Source organism: Cynocephalus volans, chromosome 9, assembly GCF_027409185.1.
Source record: "Cynocephalus volans isolate mCynVol1 chromosome 9, mCynVol1.pri, whole genome shotgun sequence".
NCBI classification, from domain to species: Eukaryota; Metazoa; Chordata; class Mammalia; order Dermoptera; family Cynocephalidae; genus Cynocephalus; species Cynocephalus volans.
Genome location: NC_084468.1, coordinates 58,584,295 through 58,601,255, shown reverse-complemented (window position 1 = coordinate 58,601,255; position 16,961 = coordinate 58,584,295). Strand labels below are relative to the sequence as shown.

The window sequence follows — 16,961 nt, the reverse complement described above, 5'->3', positions numbered from 1 at the left end:
CTATGGAAAATCAATAATATTTGATGTAACCATTATTTACAATATATTTATAAAATGAGTTGTCAGTGGAGTCTGTTCTCAAATTATCTCAAACTGTGTGATCTCTTGGCAATGATGATAGGCAGCTACTGTAGTAAAGATAATGTTAATTTCTAAAGAGGTCTACTTGAAGTATGAGAAGAGCTCCAGTTCTTATATGAGATTTTCTACAGCAGGGAATATGACTTTTTGACTTTGAAATCAGAAATGACACCAATGGGGATTTAACCTTATCCAAAATTCCAAAAAGGAAGTTTGTATACCTAAAATATTTTATGCATATTTAAATGGCTTAATTAAAACTAAAAATAACTGAGTGTTCTGAGCTTAAAATTAATCCCAATAACAGACTTTCTCCATAGATTACAGTTAAAGACTCAAGTTACAAAGAGGAAAAATGCATGATTACTTCCACAATAAAGGAAATACTTCTTTAACCAGAATAGGATGCCTCCATAAAAACCACTTGATTCTTAATTTTGTGCCAAACTTCTCATCACCTCCTGAATACCATTATAAATGCAGTGGGAAGCAGGATTTTTTACATTGCATAAACCAGCGGTTTGCCAACTTCATATTTCTAGTCAAATCACAGGTATGCTTGATTAAACTTAGCTCACATTCCAGAACACTAAGAGCCCCTTGGAAACAGGCTAACTGTAGCCTCCTGTCTTCTAACCACATAATTTAAAGACAAACTCCCTTGGAGTGACAACTTCAGTGGGACCTAAAACCTGGAACAGTTTACTGACCTGTTATACCCTGAATATCATTAGTAAGACTGAATAGATCTTTCAGATGCCACAGACAAGTTTAGGACATAGAAGAAATTTAGACAGAAACAAAAAATGTAAGATTTAGGAACAAAGGAAAGGAGAATCAAGAAAATTAGAGATGAAATGACTCTATGACAAATGATAGATTACTATGACTTGTTTATGCTCTTTAAGATTCTTATTCCTACTATAAGGAACTTGGGGTCTAAGAGTTTGGGCCATTTCTATTCCACATGCCTCAATTTTTAATGTGTCTATCAAACTGCTTTAGGAATGTTTTCTATGCAAATCAACAAAATTTTAGAAGTCAAGATATATGTATGAGGTGACTTGTCCAAAAAAAAAAAAAAAAAAAAAATCAGAATAAAATGACTCGTGTATCACAGCCACCCTTTTCTTGGGTCTAGTACAGTCAGTGAAATGCTGGTAATAATTCCATTTCCTTCTTCCTATTTTTATTCCATACACCCATGAGGACTCATGATTTTTAACATTAAGTCAAAGCTGGATCTAAACACCCTTCAGAAGAGTGACCAAGACATTCTACAGCAGCATAGAGATACCTAAGAGCAGGCCACATCTATGATCACAAAACACTAAGTGAAAACTCATTTTAGGAACTGTCCTTCCTGATGTAATTCTTACAGAGGAGACTATAACATCCTCTGCCTCTCTCGCCTCCCAAGTTGGCTAGTCAAGGAACCCCATTTCCCTGCACAGATAAGATTAGGGCTGGTTCACTTAACTAGCGTGGCTATTCCACCCTTTCGTGGAATTGATATGGACACTGAGTGGAAAAACAGTCTCTCTCCTTCTGACACTGAGAACTATATGAATAATGGAAACTTGCAGATGGTGACACTGAGAACTATACAGATAATGGAAGCGTGGAGAACTATAGGGATAATGGAAGCTTGGAAGCTTTTTGGAATATTCAGATCATGCCTGAGACAAAGCTATCTCAAGAGGAAAGCAAATCCAAAAGATTAATCTCATGCCTAAATTCAATCCCACTCACTGGAACTTTTACTCTAGCCAATAAAATCCCTCACTGGATTTCTAAACTGAATGATTGGATTTTCTGTTTTCCACCTGAACATAGGATGCTAATGTATATACATTTTTAGAATCACAGCATTGCAGAGCACAAAAACAAAACAAAACAAAAACATGCCTTTCAGTCACAGAAACTGTCAAAATGTGTTTAAATATTCAATCAAAAATTCCCAGTTTCCCTGTATGGAAAAAAAAATTGTCTTGCAATCTTTTACACATGTTACTGTATTTTCATCCCTCCCTCCAAAAAAAATCAGGAGGAGATAAGTTACTGTGAAGATTAAGTGAGCTAACACAATGCTTGATACTTAGTAAGTACACAACACGTTAGCTTTTTAGAACAGAATAACTCAATACTAAATTCTGTAATGCCCAGAACACAAAACTAACATATAAGTGGATGGATGCTTTAGGAAAACTCTCTGCTTAATGAAACCTAAAGGAAATGTAATGTTTAAAATCATCAGTAGAACCTAGAACCATCATTTTAGACATTTATTTAATTTATATTCTATTTTTTCCAAAAGCAACGACGTGGCTTCTTTGGAAACACCACATTAGTACCTTTGTAATCTTGGATGAGTTTACGAGCCTCTCCGGGCCTGGTTCCCCATCTATAAAATAGGGGTTGGGATGTTAATGAGGATGAATTAAAGCAGCACACAAAAGCAGGAAAGTATCTGTGGCATACTAAGTGCTCAAATAGATTATAAATAAATTTATAATTTATTATTACTACTATTATCATTTCAGGAAAATACCTTTAATATACCAAAGTTTTATATAACTGGTTATCTCATAAAATAACATTTCTGATGATTCCTCTAAATCTTAGAAATTCTCCATTTAAGAATTTGGAAAAAAAAAACCTATAAATTGTCTTAACTCACTGATATACACAACCAAAATGTCAGTGAAATGACTAACCTTATATTACCAACTGGTTTAGTTCAATTTAAGGCAATGTCAAAACTAGAACGCAGGTTTCCTAAACAGAGTCAATTGTTCTTTCCTCTCTACCACACTGCACAGATTTATTTTAAATCTTTTCGGTTTTATTTTTGAATTAGGTAAATAAAACTATTCATTGTGAATGCATGGGAAAATATCCTATATTCCAGTATGAATATGAAGGCAGTAAAATTATAGTTTTAAATATCCTTCTATATTGAAGCTACTGTGTTCTTTTCAGGCCAAAAAACGTAGATTAAATGTAAAACTGTGCATTGTGATATTGTACAGGGTGCAACTGTTTAAGTATGACACTGAAAACTGAAAAAAAAAGTAGTGAAACATTCAAATATCCCTAATGTTTAGGTATTCAACTTTATAAAAACCAAAATTTCAGGTATAAATCAAGAAATGCAAAAGATTACTTCATACATAAGCCTTTCTCATGTGTCTACTTCTATGTTATAGCTTGTTATTGTTGAGAGGGATTGACAACTAACTTAAAACATGGAACTATATATAGGGGGGTTAAACTTAAAAGTTCATCTAAGAAGTAAAATATAAGACATCTACAAAATAGTTCTCTTATAGAAGATAAAAACAACAGAAAGAAAACCTAAAATGAGTAAGAAAATTCTGTGAACAGAGTTGACCCCAAAATGTTAACAGATGTATAAATACTTAATCAAAATATCAACATAATTCTACTGTGCACTATCAGTTCTTATATTAGAAGTAAGCTTTTAATATAATTGGCCTAGGTCAATCATTTCTGCTTTAAAACAAAAACAAAAACGAACAAACAAAAAAGCAAATGTAACTCCTAAAATTTCTAAACAGAAAGCATTCTTTTATGTCCAATAATTAACAAACTTGTAATCAGATAAGAAAGAAAATACAACAGATAAGTGTTAATCTTTACCAATTTATTTTATACAAAACAGTAGCAATGTAGAATATGGGAATTATCTTCTGCTGCCACACACGCAAGTTGTGAACATTCCAAGCCAATGTATACAGTTTGGAAGGGAAGGCTAAACAATAGCATCAACCATGCTACTGAACATAGGAATTTATTTAAAAAGATTAAAAATTAGATAGCAATGTCTTAATATTGCTCTCATCATTGAAGACTGAAGAAAAATAAAAAGTGATTTTATAAGTTTAAAAAAAAGAGGGATAGGGGAAAAAACCAAGAGGCTGCTATAACACTGCCATACAGTCAAACCATCATACTTCAATATTTGCATACTTGATAGCAGCACTATTTTTACTGAACCGTGTGCAACTACATGTAGAAACGCATGAACGCAAAAGATGGCAGTTATCAATCAAGATCCAAAAGAAAGAAAACAAACAAAAAATAACTCTAGGATGAACACACTGTAAGATGAACATTTAAGAAGAATGATCAATATCTACATTCTTGGACTGTTCCATTCTGCCCCCAATAGAAGTGTGAACTCAACTGTCAACTGTGCATTTTTGGCGGATTTGAGTTTTTCCAGTTCTTATTATACTGCATGCTTGGAACAAAGGGGATCATAATAAATCCTTCTACACAATGAACTTTAAGTAGACAGCTGAAAATAAATTTACTACTTGTAAACACACACAAAAAAAAATACAAGATTTTTTTTTTTATCTTTAAACAATCAGTGCTTTCAAAAGCGCATTATCTTCGATATCGACCTCTCTCCCCTCGGTCTCTGTCCCGATCACATATTCGCTCTCTTTCTCTTTCTCTATCACGTCCTCTTTCTCGTTCTCTGTCTCTTCTGTTATCCCTAGGACGGTCTCGCTCTCGCTCCCGATCTCTTTCACGGGGTCTACTTCTCCGACCACTGACAACAGCTTGTGTGCGACGAAGGAAATCATCCACCCTCATATCATAATCATGCTAAGAAAGGGAAGATATAAGTGAGGCATGTCATAAACTCAAATGGAATTTATGAGTCGATATGTTATAATTGTCTGGTAGAGAAAGGATATAGAGGAAAATAATCATAAATTCATTCACAGACTAATTTTGACATTGTTTAGAAAAAGGATTTTGATGTCTCACTGATTAGATTATAACAGAAGATTATTCAAATCTCTTCATGCAGTTTCTTGTTTAATTTTAATTACTTTTCCATCTGATCCCTTTAATAAGATTTAGGTCAAAGTAATCACCTAGTCATTATGCATATATACTGCCAATTATGCTAAATGTTATCAATGTTTTTCTGAAACAGGCTAACCCTACTTCTTTCCCTCTTTCAATTCTACAAAGTAACCTGAACCAACTCTGCCCTCTTAAGGTGAAATTAGGAAAGTCTTATGTTCCAGTTTTTCTTTTCAAACTAAACTGTTAGTAACAAATAATTTAGAGAATTTGATGCAATTATAAGAAAGTATGTATTTCATTAAGACTGTGAAGTGTATCTGACACAGAGTTAACAACTCACTAAAGGCTGAAGAGGACAAGAAAAGGTAAGATGAGCAACTATCTAAATGCGATGCAAGAACACTGTGGCTGATTTTAACTCTAGTTTAAATTAAGCTCTGTTCTCAGCTCATCTTTATTTACTGATTTTAGTCCCTTCCAAAAGTAAGGTTAAATGTACAGAACACAAGGTTCAAAAACAATTCCACACAACCTTTCATATGTAATAAATATGTGAGTATTATATAAGTAAGCATGGAATACATATACTAACCAAATATTATTACGTAAAAGTCCATGAAATAGAACTTGTTAAAAAGGACAAGTATACTCAGTAAAGAATCGTAGGAAGACTTTTTATTTTTAAAATAATGTGATCATTTATAAAAAGCATTTTTAAGATACCACAACCCTCTAGTCAACAAAAATTTAAAAAATAAATTAAAAAAAATTTAAAAAAACACTAACTTAAAGTCTATTAATTAATTAGTCAGGATTCTCAAACTATTTTACAGAACGTTAAAGGTCCTAATATGACTTGATTTGGAAGGATTACTATCTTTATGAGAATAAAGTATAAATGACAACACATAAAAATGTCTCACAGACAGGCTAGAAAATTACTGCTCTAAGTCTCTCATATCAACATACTCTTCATCTTAATGGCAAGATAAAAGATGTTTATTAGGCGCCACACAAACTCATCATCCTAAGTAGGGGGAAAAAATCCCAACATGTATACCCTACTTTTAACAACAAAACTACCTTTCCAGGGCTATCAAATTTATATGCATATGGCTTATGCTTCCAATTAGTGACAGATGACAATTTCCACTTTTGAAATAAAAGTACTACTAGGGAAAAAAAAAATAGAATTTAATGAACTCAGTCCCATTAGTATAACAAAACCCAGAAACTTCAAACTAGAGATTCCCTTCATTCATTCTGTTTTGAAGTGATCAAAAAAGCTTTCACATCAATCATTATCAAAGTTAGCAGAACAAATGACTAAAGAACAATTACTCTTCTGCTGCATTTCTTAACGTTTGGTTAGGCAAACTACAACCTGATATTAAGAACCAGATGTTAAGAACCTGAAAGGTTAAACAATTCACTTAGTTACCAGTTTTAGCAAAATTTGGTAGAAATAAAAATGACTAAATGCGACTGGAGATGCCTGTTAACTAACTTAATATACACCATCTAGCCCATATAAATTGAGTCAGAATACACAAAAAGCTTAGAAATACCGATTAGTAATATTAATGATATAGCTATAATTAAGATCCTAGTACTGAAAGAATATATCCTAGGTATATAAGAATGATACATAGGTAAGAGTTGCCTCAATTCAAGCAGTTTTCTGATTTGATCAGTAAAAGATATATATAGTCTATCTAAATAATCCAAAGGAGCACAATCAGCCATTTTTCATAAAAACCAGTTGTGCATTACCCTATAACAGTCTGCAGTAAGAATACGAAATAGTCCATCCTTCGACATGATCTGGTATCCCCATACTTAAATTACCTACAGAATTCTAAATAGTTCCCTCACACCTTTGCTTTCTTGTGCACTTACTACTCGCTTATCTCTGTATCTTGCTTCATGTGGTACTGGATGATGTCCTGAGTAAGGGGGATGAGCTTGAGGAGGTGGAGCATGGTGCTGATAGTAAGGATGGTGTGGAGGTTGTTCCATTCCAGGATAAGGGGGCTAAAACAACAACAACAACAACAATAAAACAAACTTCCATAAGAATCTACCAAATATCCTTGTAAACAAACCACTACTAGAATTCCCCCTACCTAAACGACCAACCCCAAATAATTTGTTCTAGCCATTTATTTTGATGGTGTAAGGTTCTTCAAAATATGCTTTATGTTTGTTGAATATAAATGTGTGTAATAATCTCCAATTACACATCTTCTAAGATTTCACGTGTTTATACTTTTCTATGCATATCATTTAAATACTCATAGAAATGACAAATACACATGGTGCTTACTATGAGCCAGGCACTGCCCTAAGCACTTTACACATCTCATTTAATTCTCACAGCAACCCTATGAGATAAGTACTATTACTCCTATTCTACAAAAGGGAAAACTGAGGCATCAAGAGGTTAAATAACCTGCTCACAGTCACACCGCTAGTAAAGGGATGAGATAGGGATACAACATCAGCATCCTGGTACAGATCTGATTAATCACTATGCACAAATCCATTCTTTAAAAAAAACGCCAAAAGTCCAGGAGCTAGTGAATGTTTAAACACCATTATAAAATAAACAAAAAGCAAATCAAAGATTACTTTCATAGTGTTGAGATCATATATGAAATATCTCAATATTTTTAATATAAAATCTAAAGGAGAGAAATCTTATAATTCATCTATCTGTATAAAGCTGTAGGCTTTAAATGAAACAAAAGTCAGATGAAGAGGCCACATAAGAGACAGTATTTAAAATAAAAAAATAAATAAAATAAGGTAAGAAATAGTAACAGATACTTAAACTTCCAATTTTTTATTTCTTGGAAGTTAATGCTTCAGTTATCCTCAATATCTGAAAATATGCTCTAAGAACAATGTCCAGTTTTCTTGAAGAAACAAAATAATTAAAACTCAGAAATAATCAGGGTTTAGTTACTCTTATTTTATACAAAAAACTAAATTTACTGAGTATTACATCACGCACCATGCTAAACTTTCATGTACTTTGTATTTATCTTCTCAATATCCTATGAGGCTAACATCATTTCATTTTATTTTAAGGTACACAAGAACAGGTATAATGTCCATTTCATTTACCACTGTATACCCACAGCAAGCACAGTGCCTTGAACAGAGAGTAAGTACAAATATCTGTTTGATGAGCCAAAGAGTGAACAAATGCCCATTGAATTTCACAGATGAGGAAAACTAGAAGTATTATGAAACCTGCCCGAAGTCACAGAGTTGGGAAGAGAATGTATATGAACCCAGGCAGAACTCGCACTACTACTACTATAAAACACTACATGCTTCTCAATTAAGCCTGTATTAACACAAATCAGCTTATTCATTACTCTTTAGTTTTAAAAGCAACATGCAATTATTTATCACCAAAAATCTGTACTGTAAGTCTCTTCATGGCTAACTGACACAATCATATTCTAAATAAACACCCAAAGTATTAGGAACTGCAAATGAAGTTAAATAACTTGCAAAAAAAAAAAAAAAAATACAAACCATTCCTTGCCAAGGTGTTGGTGGTCCCATGTTATGGAATTCCCTCACATAATCATTGTAGGACTAAAATGAAAGATGATATTGTCAATAATAAATAAAAATCATCCCAGAACTACAAATCAGATCCTGATTTTTATCTACATTAAATATCCAAAATGAAATGCTTACCCCATTTAAAAACACATCTCGGCGAACTCCTGAAAATCGTCTGTTGGGAATAAGATTTGTGAAACTAAATTCAGGTAATTCATAAACTAGTTCCAAGAATGTAATTCAAAGCTAAGCAAGAGTGAACCCAACTTACCTGTCCACTTCCTGGTATCGTGGATCCTTTAAATACCCTGTTCAAACATCAAGCATTTTAGTAAATCAAATTTATATTTTTTTATTATGGCATTATAATTAAACTTTCCTTACCACTTGTTTCAATTCTTTCCATGAAATATGTACTTTAAGTGATGCTACTACCACATTATTCCATTTTCAAATTTTCTCTCAATTACTTGATAATCTAGGAAGTAACTAAATAACTTAATGCTATCACGGAACTGTAAACAGCCAGAGAGGCTTTCATCTGTATCTTCTAAGTTCACAGCCCGAATCTTGCTGAATAGAAAATTTCTTCATTCTGCACCATAGGGAAAATAAGGACAGAGGAACTATTTTGAAGATGCTGTAACAGGACTTCATTAAAACAAATGTTTACCTTCTACCTTGATATATACAGGCCCTGCTAAGTAAACCACAGTAAGTTTTAAAAAATACAAACTTAAGGGGAAGGGAAACAAAACTGCAAAAGTTGCAAAAATGAAGATGTATACATTTCAAATGAAAGAACCATGGCATAAAAGTATCTTCCCCTCCCCTTTTAGTAAGGACCTAGAAAGTTACAATGTAAACACATTTCAGTGGCCAAGTTATTGGGGGAAAACTTTTTTCACTTTCTGCAATACGATCTCCCATTTTGGAAAAGAATGAAGCTTATCAAGCCACTTGTTATAAAACAGTGCTATAATATAGCTCACTAACACCAATTTCCAAATTGCTTAAGTTTTATAAGTGCATCTCTGACTCTGTTCTAAATATATGATATGCCTTCTTGAATATAGTTTGCCTTTTTTAATTCCAGTAAGGGACAGATTAACTGAAAAGGTGCATTTAGATTACAAACCAAATATTTCACAATTCTCTCCAAAAACACAGTTAGTTTTTTATTTGAAAACTATAGCATAATTTCACTCTCCAATTAAAGCTATATACTACATGAAACACTAAGTATCACAGGGAATAAAAAGCGTAATAGAGTATAAGGTTATTGCTTCCCCTAACTACATTTACTCTTAAACACGTGTGCAGATAAGTTTCCATTTTTGCAAAATTAGCAATTTTCAGGTAATTAATAGATTATGATGAGTCACACCAAAATAGATTAGATAACCTTAATACAAAGTAAGAGAAGAATCACTAATGAGAACTACTGATGATTTCCAAGGCTTACAACAGCCATGTCCTATTTTTTTTTCTTTTAAAACTATTAAGATTACAAGTCTTTTGTTTTGTTTTTCAAGTAAATTTTAAATCAAATAGCTGCAGGATTATAAAATATTAACCTGGTCTCTGATGAAACTCAGGGGGATAGTCAATCCTTGGTTTCTTTCTGCTGTTATGAATATCATAATCTTCTGGTCGACGCCTACACAAATTAGACACATTAGAAATTAAACCAAAAACTGCTGGGAGAACAAACAGTAAAGCAAGAGTTTCTGGCAAAGATAAGCACAAAGAATAGCCCATCATTTCTTTTAAATTATCATCTAAATTTTTGGTGAAAAAAATTATCTTAAAATTCCTAAATTTTAATTCCTCAAACTAATTCCCATAAGCCAAACCTTAAGTGTATTGAAAGTAGATATTCTCTGAAATCTCATACTATGACTTAATCTGATCAAAACATGTAAATCACATTTTTTGAAGTCTAAACAAAAGTAAATTAGCCATCCTCAAACTAAAGTAAATGTCCAGTTTATAACAAAACACTTTACCAAATAAAGTCTCCATTCAGGTGAAAAAGAAAGGGGGGAAAACACCATACCATCATTTATACAATAGGTAACTCTAAAATTTATATATTTAAACTTATTAATGTCATTTTAGGTTAAGTCTAAACAAAATAAAGAATTTTTCAAATTTTTTTCCTCTGCTTTGCACGAAATTATACTTTCCACATGATCATACAGAAAACTTGATACTTATTAAAAGTGACTTTACAGGAAAGTTTTAAAAATCGTATTACTTCGAAAAACTAATTCTTAATACTACTTAATAACATTTAGTTATTTTTTCCATATAACATTTAGGAGTTAAGGGAATTTTTTTCCAGAGACAATGCCTTAAAACTGGTTTTTATAAATTGGCAAATTATGGGTCAGAATAACAGTTCATAAAACTAGGTCAAAGTGTATTCTTTAGAAAGTGAAATTTTACTATCTGCAGAGGGCTGCTCTTTACCATCTTCCATAAATCTTAACAGTAAATGTTAACACATGATTAAATACACTTCAATTTACTTAGCATTTAATAAAGAGCTAAACAAAATAAAAACAAAAAATCCAAAATATTTAAGAAATAACTATCTTTTTACCTTTAATGTCGAATAAAAATTCTACAATAACCTGGCATCACTAGTTTTTCAGCTATTTCTCTGAATACCGACTGCTTTCATTAACTTTTGCAACATGTGTACAGTCAAACTGCAAAGTTAAGTGCAATAAATAACCCCAAGCCCCCCAACACAATAAAAACAGTTGCATCTACAATAATAAATACTAATAAAATTAAAAGCTGGTTTAAAAAATAAACATACCGCTTTCCTGTAGTTTGGGGAGTGCATTTACGACCGGTATAAAACATGATAGTAACAGTTCATATAGTAGTCCAACTACTGACTTTAAGCTGTAAGCCACATACATAAATGGAGGCCCTGGCAGGCTTGAGAGAAGGTGTAGTGGTGTAATAAGTATAGTTTGCAGTCCATTGCAAAACTGAGGTAAAAACTTCACTTGTATATACCGTATTGCACTGGAAACCTGTTAGCTTAAAACTTCAAAAGACATCTCGGTGCTCAGTCCTTTTAGGCCAAAAATAAGGGGCTCTGCCAGGTTTCCTCCTACCTACTCGACAATGTCCTTTTTAAGCTCAAAGAAATGGGGACTCTTGTTGGATTATCTGTACCTACCACAGGATGTCTCCACCAAAAGGAAACTTAACCAAAGGTTTCATCCCATCAACCACACATCCAAGTCTTTAGCAGAATATTTTAGATTTAGCTGTATGCAAATCTATACAGGGAAAGGTGTTGGGTGGAAGGGCTTAAATCAGTCCTTTGCAAAGACTTCTCCAATTCTGTAACAAGTTAAACCCCCTTTTCCTGGAAAATGCTGTTTAGTTCATAAAGTAGTGATCAATAACCATGGCGATCCTCTATAAAACACTTTAAGTCCACAGGTACTGCCAGCATCTGGAAAAGTTGTAAACAGACACAGCAACAGCCCTTCTTTTTGGTTTGTTGCCGGGTCTCCCAGGGCCACTTGATCCCCTCTGGAAAGAACCTATTGTTTTCTGAAGCTCATCAAGATGTGTGAATTCTCTGGGTACATGTTAGAGAATATTTGGCAAAGGGGTTAACACATCACGGTGATAAAATATGAAATAGTCCCAATAATGCTCCTCTTGAATATCAAAATAACTTAAAATATTTTATCCTCTAAATGAGGCGTCATCTTCTGAAAAAATATTAGTGATCCTTTATAAAAGTCCCATATCTGATAAGGTTTATCCAGAGACACACCTGAAAGAAAAGGCTTTTTGGAAAATATTAACAATTTTTGCAAATAAAGACTTCCTTCTCTTCCTCCTTTCTAGCCTGTTCTTAGAAACAAATGCCTACCTCATTTCAATTGTATACACTGTATCATCAGAATATTATCTAATCTAAACTGGTTATCACTGTTTAGTAAATAATTTTTTTCTGCATAAGGAAAGATCCCCATTTTCCTCTTGAAAAATGACTGAGACCAAGGTGACCATGTGAAATCCTCAATGAAGCCACAAACTAGTCCATGCAGCTTGATTTGAGGATTTTCTCTTTCTTCTTTACCGCAGGACAAACTTTTGACGAATCACATTCCTCCATCATGTTATTCTGATACATGTGCCTATTATCAGTCCAAAGAACGTTTCTAACCTTCCCACATCCCGGACTGGTTCTCGACGGGATGGACGTCCTCTTGATCTGGGTTGTGAATGCATTCTTCTCTTGTGACGCATTTTATGAATGACCTGATACAAGTCAATACTTTCATCGGGGGGAAATAGAAGACAAAGCTTGGTTCCACATTCAAGTTCAATTTCCTAGAAAAGGAAAGCAGCAATTTATAAGACAAAAACAAATCAACAGACTTGTATTTTACTGATGTTCAAGAACAAAATCTGGTTTGGAGGCTTCCTTCCCACGGCTGACGATCGTATGGGACTCCAATAAACTTCCAGACGTATAAAAGCTTTCTTGTATTTATATAAAGGCTAAAAACTCAAAGTGTAGAATCTTTAAAATAAAATATACAAATACAGTTGCTTAAAACTCTGTGACAATCATCCTCTGGAAACAAAGAAATACTTCTTTGTACATAATACAAAAAAACCAGGACAAAGTTGTCTATCTTTAACACAGTGAATAAAAAAATGTTAGTTTGTGTATGTGTCAACAACTTCAACAATAATTAGCTGTTAAATGCACTAAGATACATTAGATTAACTACAAAGGCAGACTAACCATTACATTAGATTAACTACAAAGGCAGACTAACCTATGGGCTTTTTAAAATTAAGTCTTATTTTCAATTACTAACATTTTCACTTAGGAGAAATGAAAACAGTGTTACTTCTGGTTCAGAATTGTGTGTGGGATCTGTGGGGATCAAAGGTTTGGGTTTATTTTAAATTACTACACACTTTTAATTTCATTGTAGTTTTGAAAACCTGAGTATACATAATCTTTTCAGAAGGCTTCTTTCTATTCAGAAAACCAACAAATATGCTAAATGGCAACTCTAAAATGTATTATACGAAGCGCAGAATCCGTTAACCAATGATAATATAATGAAAAATTACTCAAAATCAGGCCAATTCTCTTTAAAAATTTTTCCTTCAATTATATTAATTAAAATACCATATAAAGCTACCTATATTTCAACATTAATGGAGGTATTATTAATCAGTCATAATCACAGTAATCATGAACTACAAATAAGAATAGTTTCCCTTAACCTTTCACACAAATTCTTTCAGAAATGGTTAAAAAATGTCCTTCAACAAAGATTTCTAAACAGGTTGATTAGATGTACATTAAAGAATAAATTGAAACAAACCTGTCCATCACGTCCGATCTTTACAGGCTTATGTTCATTCCAAGGATTGGTGAGATGAGCGGACTTAGTGAAGGGTAATTCACGCCTAAATACAAGGTAATATCAATTACATTCTTTTGCAGAATCCTTTTAAAAATGTATACTACTACCTCAGTAGTGAACTCCTATGATAACTGTGATTTAAATGTGACTAAAATTTTAAAAACCACATACACTGATAGTTTATTCCCTACAGAGAGAGCTCCTTCAGAGACTCTTTCTACATTCTCCAGTTTTCTCAAAAAAGGCTAATACCATGCTTAAGAGCACGAGCTTGAGAACCCAGACAATTTGGGGTTTAAACCCCAGCTCACTCTCTTCTTTGAGCCTGAATTTCTTCATCTTTTAAACAAGGATATCACCATCTACTTCAGTTGTTTTAAGTAGGTTGTAAATAAAATGACATATAAAATATTTAGCTTATCCTTTGCTTCTGTGTACTCAAAAGTTTGTACTTATTAACTGACCAACAAAATGAACCTTACTCAGTTGTTAAAACCAAATGAAAACAGAAGTATCCCCTATTCTTAGCTCAGGGCTGCTTTCCCAGATTCAAGCGTCCTCCCCCATTCAATAAGACAATTACTCATCATACACTGAAATGGCTCTTGAATTATACAATAAATTATTTATAAATTCACATATGTGTATTAACTATGCCCTCTACTTAAACTCGAGAGCAGTATCTATATTATTTAAATGATAATGGAGTTCCGGTCAAGATGGCAGAATAGACGGTCTCCAGCTTCACTCTCTCCCACAAATCAACCAAATGACAACTATAAAAATGTAACATCAGCCAAGCTGGGGCCACTGGAGCTCAGGGGAAAAGGAGAAAAGACCTACAGAATTCATGAAGGCGGGAGAAACCACCATGAGAGAAAGAAAAAACTGCTCTGAGCGTTTTGGGCCGCAGCCTCTTTAAGGCTCCAGCTGCTAAGCGCACGGAGCAGGAGCCAGCAGAAGCCGCAGGTGTGCCCTTCAGATAGAGTTACTTGGAGGCAGGGCAGAAGAGGGCCTTGGTGGCCCCCAGGAGAGCAAGACCACTAATACAGTTCCCATGGACCCACACAGGAGCGAGGAGCCAGAACAGCTGAAAAAGGGGAGCCATTCAGAGGCTGGTGAGTCACCGCAAGGGATGGGCACAGGGCCCACCCCATGGGAAGTGTTTGGAGCACAGGCAGTAGGGGAGACAGGCCCACCGGGAAACACTGGGACACAGCAAGGACAGCCGATCCGCTCCCCAATCAGCACAGGACCACTCAAAGGAGACTGGTCAGGAATATACAATTGCATGGGGTGTGGTTTGATGAAAAAACTCGGTCCCAGATCAGAATTTCTACACAACCCAGGTGCACCTGGTCTCTGGAGAGCCGAAAGTACCTATAAGGTCAACCATTAAACCCTAAGCTGCACAAAAAGCCTTCCCTAGGGAAAGAGCAGCAAAGCAACAATTTAGCTCAACCATACAGCTCAAACGGGGAAGTTTCCCCGTTTTAGAAGTAAGCAAAGGACAAAAAATTAGTTACAGCCCAGGCACACCACCAGCACCTTGGGGCCCGCCAGGGGACATGAGGCATGGATCCAGGGACTGGACCCCCACCTACAACCACTCACACTGCCAGCACCTCAGTGCCCCACCCAGGGACCCAAGGCATGGAAAACGGGACCTGAGGCATGGCTCTGGGGACCAGACCCCCCTCCCACAACCAGGCACATAGTGCCAGCACCTCGGGAACCGCCCGTGGAACCAAGGATGAAGAAGGGACCGGACCCCCTTCCCACAACCAGGCACACTACATCAGTGCCTTGGTGCCCACCCAGGGAGCCAAGGCTTGGAGCCTGGGACCGGAACCCCCTCCAACAACCAGGCACATGACACCAGCACCTCGGGGCCCACCGGGGGCCCGAGGCATGGAAAAGGGGACTGGAACCCCCTCCCACAACCTGGCACACCGCCAGTGCCAAGAAGCATGCCAAAAACATCAACTTTCTGTCGGTGGCCCACCACAGCCACTACTATTTATAACCATGGCTACTGTGAAATCAGCTAGACGCTGCAACCACCACGCATATGGTCCAGCCACTGGAGTGCAGTGACACAAGGAGAGTCACCAGCAGAGATAAAGAAAAGAGGAGGATGTCTCTCTCCACAAAGCCCATTTCAGAATGACAGAAGAATAATCTGCTCTATGATAACAATATTGGGGGACCTGATCATACCTCTCAGCATTGGAAATATCATCTAGGCAATATATGCTAGTAATATTGATTTGATCAACATATCTCAATGCTGAACCCCAAAAATATGTATAATCAATTTTGATTCAATAAAAATAAAAAATAAAATAAAATAAATAAATAATAATTGACCAGACTTTAAGATCTCTGAGTCATAAAGCAAAATGGTCTCACCAAACTTAAAAAGATATTCCGTATTGTTTTCTTTATCAACCTAGCACAATGCTAAACTCAAAGATGACACGTAATAAACAGTTGTTAGTTGCCAAGGAATAATCAGAAATTAACAGCATTTAATAAGGTTTTATCTACTTGTGCATAAAACAAGTAATGCCAAATTAAATAAAAGCTTTAACTGAAGAACTATTCACTCTAACTACAATGAAACTCTCCAGCCAAAGAACATACAAAGATGAATAAGATAAATAGCACTTGAATCCCCAACCTTTCTTACACAGCCATCAGTCAAAGAAGAATAAACAAGCACACAAAATTATTTTGTAAGGAACAATTATATGCAAAATACAGAAGCTCTGTTTTGTTTTTAATGGGGGTGGTCATTTATATTTTGAAAGAAAAGTAACTGGAAAACGCTTCATGAAACAAGTGGCATATATGAGATAAGTTTGAAAAAAAAGTGACTCAGGTAAAGCCCCACGCAGAGAGGTAAAGCAGTATTACATGTGAAACAGAAAAGGGTTTGAGTAAAGGCATAATGGAGGAGGAAAAACATAAATAGCTTCGTATAGTGGACAAGCTTACATACCCATTTAT

At 34.8% G+C, this 16,961-nt stretch overlaps 1 protein-coding gene across 4 annotated transcripts in view; it reads right to left on the bottom strand.

The window, feature by feature from the left end:
- Positions 1–3,727: 3,727 nt before the first annotated feature.
- Positions 3,728–16,961, bottom strand: part of YTHDC1 (YTH N6-methyladenosine RNA binding protein C1) — a 36,605-nt gene continuing 23,371 nt past the window's right edge. For 2 of the 4 annotated variants that reach the window (XM_063108172.1, XM_063108175.1), the window contains 8 exons: positions 13,908–13,992; positions 12,725–12,891; positions 10,092–10,174; positions 8,786–8,822; positions 8,650–8,713; positions 8,482–8,544; positions 6,832–6,966; positions 3,728–4,722 (listed from right to left, as the gene is read on the bottom strand). In XM_063108172.1, coding sequence (XP_062964242.1) covers positions 4,498–4,722; positions 6,832–6,966; positions 8,482–8,544; positions 8,650–8,713; positions 8,786–8,822; positions 10,092–10,174; positions 12,725–12,891; positions 13,908–13,992 — 859 coding nt within the window. In that variant the 3' untranslated portion in view covers positions 3,728–4,497. The remainder of the gene's footprint in view (positions 4,723–6,831; positions 6,967–8,481; positions 8,545–8,649; positions 8,714–8,785; positions 8,823–10,091; positions 10,175–12,724; positions 12,892–13,907; positions 13,993–16,961) is intronic. The other 2 variants (XM_063108174.1, XM_063108176.1) reach the window with 1 other exon arrangement.